This window comes from Tupaia chinensis, unplaced genomic scaffold, assembly GCF_000334495.1.
Source record: "Tupaia chinensis unplaced genomic scaffold, TupChi_1.0 Scaffold000182_1, whole genome shotgun sequence".
In the NCBI taxonomy this organism is placed as follows: Eukaryota; Metazoa; Chordata; class Mammalia; order Scandentia; family Tupaiidae; genus Tupaia; species Tupaia belangeri.
This window is the reverse complement of record NW_006159657.1, coordinates 5217178-5227416: the sequence shown is the minus strand read 5'-3', so window position 1 is coordinate 5227416 and position 10239 is coordinate 5217178. Positions and strand designations below refer to the sequence as shown.

General features: G+C 37.5%; 1 protein-coding gene across 1 annotated transcript in view; it reads right to left on the bottom strand.

The window, feature by feature from the left end:
- The window catches only part of MRTFB (myocardin related transcription factor B), a 179883-nt gene that overhangs the window by 111932 nt on the left and 57712 nt on the right, over positions 1-10239 (bottom strand). Inside the window, exon 2 of the mRNA XM_006146545.2 lies at positions 2597-2810. Coding sequence (XP_006146607.1) covers positions 2597-2750 — 154 coding nt within the window. The 5' untranslated portion in view covers positions 2751-2810. The remainder of the gene's footprint in view (positions 1-2596; positions 2811-10239) is intronic.

Sequence of the window (10239 nt, the reverse complement as noted above, 5' to 3'; positions counted from 1 at the left end):
CTGGCGAGCGCATAGGCCCCAAAAAAAAAACCCCTCCCAAAAAAAAAAAAAGAAAAGAAAAAAAAAAAAGGCTCAACTGTAAAACAAAAACTACACCCCCATAAAATGTTATAGCTAATGACACATTAAACATAAGTGATTAGATTATAAAGATTATAGATTTAGGCTCAGCTGGTGGCATGGGGTTTAAGGTGGCTGGAGCCCACATGACCGATGGCATGGTTTGAGTCAGACCTGGTGGCTTGAGAGGCATGCTGGAGCCTATCTGTGTATACCCCAAATCCCAAGAGGACAAAAGAGGAGAAGGAATTACAGAGTGACCATGTCCCCTGGAGGACACGTTCTCACTTTCTTTCCTCCCACCCCCAACAAATGCACATGTCCTCTAGCAAACTGATAAAAAAGACTGTAAATATATAAAACAAGTTTTAAAAATGGTCCCACTGTTTTGTGAATGGTACTTGTGATTTAGACTTATAATTCCTGGTGTCAGATCATGCAAAACTGCTGTAACGCAAACAGAAGAGAAGAAATGAGGGGGCTCTCTGATGATAGAAACTTTGAGCACAAAGATCCACCTATAACATCCGAGCAAGATGGCCTTAGGAACTACGAGAGTGGACAGAACAATCCTGCTCTATTATCACACAGCTCCTTAAAACATAACTAGGTCAGTAAATTAAAATTTTTATCATTTCATCAACCTCCCTAAAAGTTTATAAGGAGAAAGTACCCTATATTTGGGCTTACCTTATATTCAGGCATATAGATTAACTTTTTTTTTTTTTAATTTAGACAGTCTCGCTCTGTTGCCCAGGCTGGCCTCCAACTTGGATCCTCTTGCCTAAGCCTCCTGAGGATCTGAGATTACAGGCATGTGCCACCATGCCCAGCACCACACAGATGAACTTTCGTAAGAGAATGTGGTGAGCTGCATTCAGTAACGACCACAGAGGATAAACCTGCCCGTACACTTCCTTCTCCTCTATGACCATTTTTGTGAGCAATTATATATTTTGATTTTATACCATTTCGACTCTTACTTTCTTTAGGGCAATGATTCGGATATTATACTGGTCCAAGCGTTCTGTGTAAATGAACCACATTTAGTCATATTTCAGTAATCGTGGTTACGTTCTCCCCATCACTGTAAGGTGAAGCGAGGCTCCTAACTGACAGAGGGTTTGAAAGCCATCACCACTCAACCGCAGCCTCCTGAAGGCTCTGACAGTACCACAGCTAGGATGGTGCTCTAACCAATCAGAGGGGTCATGGGTGGTGCCAGAGCAGATTCAGCTACAAAGCAAAACTTATCTTATTTGAAGGAGAATAAGAACACACCAGAGATGTATCCTGAAAGACTAAGAATAGGAACATATGTCTTATATCAATTTTCCTTAATAACATAAGGCCAAAATTGAGAAGAACTGGGAAACACACAGAATCTAGAAAAGTAACAAGATACACCAGGAAGCAGTCTGTGGAGAAATGGCTTTGTTCTCCTGGCTTTTCAAAACTGAATTTAAAAAACATGTTTGTAAATATAACTCATTAGAATTGTGGAAAGTATAGTAAATCCAGATGAAATTCTTAATTCTACCTTTTTAGTAGGCATGCTCAGAGTGTTTATAAATTTTAACATTACTTTGTACTTGTTAGTTTTTATGACTTAAATATTAAAAGTAAGCGTATCATCTAAATTCATTCACTTATGTTAAAAACTGACAATACTGTTTTCTGGAGGCTATGGGATATCTCTGTGATTGATAAAAATTTCCTAGACAACAAATAGAAAATACTCAATTTGTTTTTGTTTTTGTTTTTCAGAGGTTTTTGTTATACGGCACGTGCGCTTGCCAGACAGAGAGAGAGAGAGACAGAGAGACAGAAAGCAAGAAATCACCCTCCAGGGGGAAGGTCATGCCGCAATCCCTTCTCCTCCATTCTCCTCTCGGGATCTTGGGCACGCACGCACGTGCGCCCGGCGTGAGTTTAAGTCACTGGGTCCAGGACGCGAACCACGGTCGACTACGTGGGAGTCCAGCGACATAGCCATTACGCTAACTACTGGTCCCAAAAATACTCAATTTGTACACATGGATTAGCCAGCTAATGACCGAGAATGTGGTCCTATCTAATATCCAGCCATATTTTAAATATACTCAAATAAGTTTTTGCATTCTAAGTGATGTTTCTTAGATATGTTAAATTGTGCCACTTATGAAATTAAGGTGCAAGCCACAGGAGCTGGTAAGGAGGCGGAGAATGTAGTCATATCCGCTGTCTACTTCCTTGGCATCAATACAAGAAGCTACTTTCCAACACCATTTCAACATGGAATCTTCTGCTTGTGCTAAAATGATTGAACCTAAAGCTTATTTCCAAAGGTAATGTTGCCACCAAAGATACTTCCTGGACAAATAATCAAAGAACTGGATGGAAAGTGAATTCTGCCCGTTTCCCAAAATCATTCAGGATCTCTGTGAGGTTCTCCTCCATGACAGGCTGCTGAACGTCACGGACTATCAAGGGTAAACCACACACGGAGAGTCAATCTTTAAATGAGCACTCCCACCTTACACGCTGAAGAACTCACCATTCTTCCTTTCGTTCAGAGGGGGTAGGTGCTGACTGGGCTGTAGGGAGAGTTCCTGGAATTCGTGGGCCACGGCTTCACTTTGAGGACTTGGAGCAAGATGGCCTAAAGGTCCCAACTCATCCTCAGCATCGACCGCACCTGTGTGATCCATCGTGTCCCAGCCACTGGCAACAGGGAGTACGAGACACTTCTCAAGTGTGGCCTGTTGAGACTGCCAAGATGAAGAACGTGTAAACATACCAAACATTTATTTTTCTTCAATTTGCACAAAATATGAAAATAGGAACCCTGGTTTCTGGTCTAGTTTTATTGTTGTGTGGCCTTTACCAATTCATGTACCCTCTCCAGACATAGGAATAATATATTTTCCATCTAAGAAACCACTCCTAAAATAAATACAAGTTGAAAGGTACTTTGTATGACTTTTCTGTACCATGGATTAAACAAAGTTACAGCTACTGGTGTCATTACTTAAAGATCTTAGTGCATGCTAAAGTGAGAAGAAAGTCAACTAACTAATGCTAATGAAAATAAAGTAGTGATCCTACTAGAAAATTAATCTTAATTCCTACATATCAAGCAACTTGAAATGGTCAACATTCACAGCAACCAGCAATTGTTTCAGTTAATGATTCCTCCATTGGCCTGAGTCTCAGAGTAAGAACAACAGGAAAAGAACTCTCAGCGAATCCTCAGTGGACATAGAGTTCATGAAAGAAAACAAATCTTTAAGTCACTGAGAGTTGATATTAACACCACAGCATAACCTGGCCCATGCTGACTGATACAGAAAATTACTCATGTGACTGTGGTAACACGAGTACCACAGACAGGCGAGCCATGGAGGTGCAGTGGTATAACACAACAGTCTGTGATGGTAAAGCTACACGGCAGGTCCTGGGTTCACGTTGCGTGGTTTCTTGTACATGACAGACACGTGCACATGTGCTCCTGTGATTGTGGCTAGCTGAGGCTGAGGTAGATCATGGCACGGCCCTGTTGGGGATGTCTATCTTTCTCTCTCATGGAAGAAATAAATATATAAACTTAAAAAGAAAAAAAGTACCAAAGATACAAAAAAAATCCTAAATATGTTGATACTGACTTAGAGGATGATTAATGGGCAGCCAAAAAACTATGATCAGATGCCAGAAGGATGGTCCATGTTATGCCCTGGTGACACACTTGACAAAACTGCTGCCCACTCATTTAATACACTCTAGGCCCACAGTTTATTCATTCATTCATCTATTGACGGACGGCTGGGTTGTTTCCAGTTTCTGACTATTACAAATTAAGATGCTATGAGCATTTTCATTTATGTTTATTTATAGTATTAATATGGACATATACTTTCATTTCCCCTGGGAAAAACCTGGGAGTTTTCACTGGATCATGTGATCACTCTTATGTTTAAGTGTTTAAGAAATTGACAAACTGTCTTCCAAAGTGGTTGTGCCATTTTGCATTCTTACCAATGCGGTATAAGAAGTTTTAGGACTTTTTTTTCCTAGACACAAAGATTTGCAGATACTCTGTCCAGTCTATGGCTTATCTTTTTATGCTCTTAATGTTTTGTGTAGTGTAGATTCTATTAATTTGATAAAGTCCAACTATCTGTTCTTTTTTTACAGATCATGTTTTTGTTGTTGTACATAATAAATCTTTTATTAGTCCAAGATCATAAAGATATTGCTTTCTTCTAGATATAGTTTTATGTTTTAATTAAAGTCTATGATCCACTTTGAATTAATTTTTGTATATATTGTAGGATAGCAATCAAAAGTTCTTTGCAGAGGGGGGACACCTGACACATCATTTTTTGAAAGATCATCTTTTTAAAATTTTTTGAGAGGTTTTTGCTATAGGGTGCGTGTGCTCACCAGAAAGACAGAGAGAGACAGAGAGACAGAAAGCGAGAAATCACCCCCTGGGGGGATGGCCATGCTGTAATCCCTTCTCCTCTATTCTCCTCTCGAGATCTTGGGCACGCACACACACATGCCCAGTGTGAGTTTAAGCCACTGGATCTGGGATTCGAAATGCAGTCAACTACATGGGAGTCCGGCGACATAGCCATTACGCCAACTGCTGGTCCCAAAGATCATCTTTTTCTACTAAAGTTAAACTGCCTTTGCACCTCTTTTGAAAGTAAACTGACCAGGTATGACTTGAAAAACTTCATTAAAAATAGAATTTTATAAAGAATGAGTTTATCTTGGTGCCAAAAAAGTTAAAATTCATCCATAGCTTTTTCATACTAGGCATTCTCCATGAACTTTCTGGAGACCCCTTGAATATATGGATCTATTTCTTGATTTTTAATTTAGTTCTCAAAAAGAGTAAGTCATAGGGGAGCAGTCTCTAAATTCTGAATATAAAGTGCCTCAAGTCTCTCTGGCTAATCCCTAAACTATGCATGTATGGGGCAGTCTCATGCAGCCTAGATAAGGCAAAAAGAATTGAACTCAAATTTTAGGGGCTGCCTACCACAGAGTCTGCAAAATGAGGTCAGCAAAGTTAATTGCTTGCTAAAACGGAACAACACTTGTTAAGAGGGAACCTGACAGAATATAGTGTCTTTATAACTGTCAACCAGGATCCATATCCAACAAAATATAAGGCAAAACTGTCACAGTAGAAACATACCACATGAAATGCTAAAAGAACTTATTCAGGCAGGAGGGAGTCATACCAGATGAAAATTTAGATCTTAAGAATTAAAAGCATTCAGAAATGGTAACAGGCAAATAAATACCACATATTAATTTTTCTTAATTTCTTTAATATTACCTTTTGAAGCAAAAATTGTAAAAACCTTATGGGATTTATAATATATGTAAGTGCGATATATATGATAATTATAGCAGAAAGGATGAGGGAGTAAAGGTATTGAACATTTTACATTTCTATACATTGTAAGGAAGTAGTATAACTTTAAGTAGATTGAAGAGTTAAGGTTATATACTGAAATTCTGAAAAAAAATTCAAGTAGGTTTAGCTAAAACATCAATTGGGAAGTTAAAACAGCATTCTAAAAATATTCCACTCGAAAGGATGAAAGGGAGAAAAGAGAGACAAAAAGGAGACAACACAACAAAAGACAAATAGTAAAATAGTACACTTAAATCCAATCTTGTTAATAATTACATTAAGTGTAAATATGCTAAATACTCCAATTACATGACAGATTGATAGAATAAAAAAATTGAATTAAAATGCTATGTTTTGGGGAATAGCAGATGGCATAATGGTTATGTTGCTGGACTTCCATGTAGTTGACTATGGTTTGAATCTTGGACCTGGCGGCTTAAAACTCACACCAGGTGCATGTGCATGTCCAAGGTCCTGAGAGGAAAACGGAGGAGAAGGGATTGCAGCGTGGTCATCCCTGGGGGGTGATTTCTCACTTTTTCTCTCTCTGTTTCTCCAGCCAGCACACATGTCCTATAGCAAAAACCTCTCTAAAAAAATAATAAACAACAAAATAAATAAGTAAAATGCATGCTTTTAAGTGACATATTTAAATATGAAAAAACAAACAGGGTGGAAGTAAATTTAAAAGGACAGGAAGCCCAACAAGGCTGTAATGATTATTGAGCTATCAAAATAGACTTCATAGAGTTGTATTAGGTAAGTGAATTTACATGTAAAACTACTTATTTCAATAAAGAATATTAAATTATGACTCCTAGATTTTTTCAAAACTATACATTTTCATTTCAAATTATTTATTTATACAAAATAAAATCAGTTCATACCAAATTCATTTAAAGATATACGAAATGTCCTTATAATGGCAAGATGTACAAACTGAGTATCTGTGCTAAGGATCTGGAAGATCCTTTAAGCAAAGATTTTAAAATATTTTCAAGCAGTATTATCTGTTCTTCATATTGAAATTTTTTTTCAAGCTATTATGCCTTGACATTATGCTCACCTTAACCTCCCACACATCTCTCCAAATTAAGAAAATTATACACTAAGGAAATCTTTACAAAATGTAGCAAAGGGAAAAGAATACATGTTCAAAAATTTTAACTTAATATTCACGAACACTTTTGATGGAGTATAGACTACACCTATTCTTAAATTTTGCAAGCTGTCACTTTAAAGTCTACTTAACTGCTTGATTTTCTTTTTTGAAAATCAAATCCAACACCAAATATATATATATATATAAATACTCTTTATCCAAGAGGCAATAATTAAGATGCTAAGGAAGTGGCATCAGAATGGATGCTTTCACTGAGTTATAATCCAGTTAGAAAGTAGAACAATCACTTAGCTTTAAGGAGAAAAAATATGATACAATGTTAATTTGTCTGGAACTAACAGAACCATTGAATAGAGAGTTAAAACCTTACAAATCCTAATAACATAACTACATTGCGAAATCAAACAACTCCAACATTTATGCAGCACTAAGTAAAAACAGCACAATTACTAGTAAGAGTGACCTAGGAAATGGCTTCTGTTCTCAAAATACAAACCATTTTATTATCAGGTACTAACCAGAGACAAAGGAAAAAAGCGAGGTACTACACTTTCATCTTTCCATCTACTCATTCATTTATTCCTTTTTTTTAATGAATGAAGTCAAGATAGCACTAAGAATAATGACTTCACTTATTTTTTATTTAAAAAGATGCTTGGCTATTCAGATAAGGAGACCCCAAAATCAGTGCTAATATTGTTTTAAATTGAGTGTAAGTCCAAAATTATCTTCCCACTGTATCTCTTATTGCTTGTAATGATTAATTCACATACAATAATAGTAAATAAAATACTAGTGACTAGGACATAATTGGTACCATAGACAAGAAAAGCTAAATAATGAAGGAACTCAGTGGTATCAATAAGAAGCTTCAGAAGTGAAATACATAATTGGCAAAATGCAGACAAGTAAATTATCCAAATGTGCTCAACAACAACAAAAAAATTTTAGCAATATTGAAACTGTTGTTCTAGTCCTTTAAAGCTCCCCAGAATTATAAACAGAAAAACACCTGACTAATAACTAGTAAAAATAAATTTCTAAATTCAAACAAGATAAAATTGTAGACTTAGGAGGCCAGCATGTGGTGTGGAGGTTAAGGCCCTGGATTTCCACATGGCCAACTAAAGTCTGAGTCCTGGACCCAGTGGCTTGAAACTCAGCCAGGCGCACACGCATGCATGCTCAAAATCCCAAGAGGAGAATGGAGAAGGGATTACAGAGTGGCCAATCACCCACTAGGGGGTGATTTCCTTCGCTGTCCCCTATAGCAAAAATCTCTCTTAAACAAAACAAAACAAACAGTAAGCTTGTATCAAGAAGCTCAAACACAGGGCCAACAGGTGGTATAGTGCTTAAGGCACTGGAGTCTCACATGGCCAACTGTGGTTCTAACCCTGGACCTGACAGCTTGAAAATCACGCCAGGAGAACGTGCAGGAGTGCATATCTAAAATCCCAGGAGAATGGAGGAGAAAGAATTGTGGTGTGGCCAACCCCGTTGAGGGGTTATTTCTTACTTTCCCTCTCATAGTCCTATCTTTGGTGAATGCACTTGCCCCCTTTGGCAAAAACCTTAAAAAAAAAAAAAAAAGTTCAAATACATAGTTAGCAACGTACAGAACTAAGTCCCTACATTAGAAGAGTATTTACTCATAAGTCCTATAATGAAACAAGTTAAAAATTTTCGGTCAAATGTATTTTGAGAAATAAATTTTTGTATCACTGGATTAGGTAAATAAATGTTAAGTCTAGGATACTTTTGGTTATCTATTCTTATTTGAAAGCTCCTGGTGTCCATTTTTTAAATGTCAGATGTTAAAATTAAAAATTTATTTACTAGTATAAGAATAAAATCATGTCAACCATATATACATTTTTTTTTCTCAATAATGTACTTCTGTATTATTCCTTTCTAAATAAAATTCCTTGGGACCAGCAGTTAGTGTAATGGCTACGTAGCTGGACTCCCATCTAATCAACTGTGGTTCGAGTCCTGGACCCGGTGGCTCAAACTCACATTGGGCACGTGTGCGTGCGTGCCCAAGATCCCTAGAGGAGAATGGAGGAGAAGGGATTGTGTCCCCCCTGGGAGGTGATTTCTCACTCCCTGCCTCTGTCTCTCTCTGTCTTTCTGGCAAGCGCATGCGCCCTATAGCAAAAAAAAGAAAGAAAGAAAGAAAGAAAGAAAGAAAGAAAGAAAGAAAGAAAGAAAGAACCCTCCAAAAAAAAATTCCTTAAGGGTATCAAAAATTCATGATCAATTCTGTCTACATTTTTATATGAATAAAATTCACCTTCCTATTTTATAATTTATTTTAAAAAGAATCATAGAAAGTGATATACTTCATTCAACTCAATTCATCCATGGTTACATATTTCTTAAAAGGACTATCTTATTTTAACTGTATTTATTATTATTTTCTAATTTGACCAGAGAGAGACAGAGAGGGAAGGTGAGAAAGGAAGTCACCAGGTCCGAGACTTGAACCATGGCTGGCCATGTGGGAGTACAGTGCCTTTAACCACCACCGCCACCTGCCAGCCCCTCATTAGGTTTTTGTTTTTTTTTTAAGAGAGATTTTTGCTACAGGGCATGTGCACTTGCAGGAAAGACAGAGAGAGACAGAGAGACAGAAAGTGAGAAATCACCCCCCAGGGAGGATGGTCATGCCGCAATCTCTTCTCCTCCATTCTCCTCTTGGGATTTTGGGGATGCACGCACTGGTGCCTGGCATGAGTTGTAAGCCACCAGGTGTGGCACTCAAACTGCAGTACACTATGCAGGAATCCAGCAACCTAACCATTATGCCACCTGATGGTCCCAATGGTTAGTTTTAATTAGGACAGAATCAGATAATCAAGAGTTCTAAAATTATGTTTCTCCACAATTCCTTTCACTACCAACACATATAACTTTCAGTAACTCATCATGAAAAGTGTTTTCTTCCAGTTTTTTTCCCATTGAATTCCTGTTTTATTTTAATGCTCTTGCATTGAATAAAACTGTATACATTCACACAGTAACAGAATATTTTAGCTGAAAAGTACCTTAGAACCAATGTGTAATACTAGTGCTTCTCAACTCTCTTCACATCATTTGAGAAATTAAAAAAAAATACCTCCTTGATGGATGATGGTAGGGAGAGGATCTTCAGACACTGCTGTAATTGCTCTGGGATAGAGTGTTCTAATGTGCAGCTAGTGTTGAGAATCACTGATCTAATAAAAACCTTATTTTATAGAGAGAATAAATCATTTGCCTGATGAGTGGGAAGAGATCAAGAACAAATTATTAAAGCATATGTGAAAACAGTGGAAAGTAAGTAGGTATAAAGTACCATGAAAATCTAAAGAATAAAGAATAAAATGTCTAATTGTATTTGGGTAAGTTAGGGAAGTCTCTGAAGATAGAGTAGGAGTTTAAGTTGTTAGAACAGAGTTCTTCCTTTTTCTTAAAAAATGTTGATTTATTTCTTCAGAGAGACAGAGAAAGAGGGAGAAGCACCCTCATCAACTGCTTGATGCCAACAATCCACACCCAGCCTCAGTCAGCCTTGGATCACGGACACAGGCATGCCTAGCATACACGGGGAGGTCTTCACCGTGAACCAGGAACGTCCCTATGTGAGAATGCCACATGC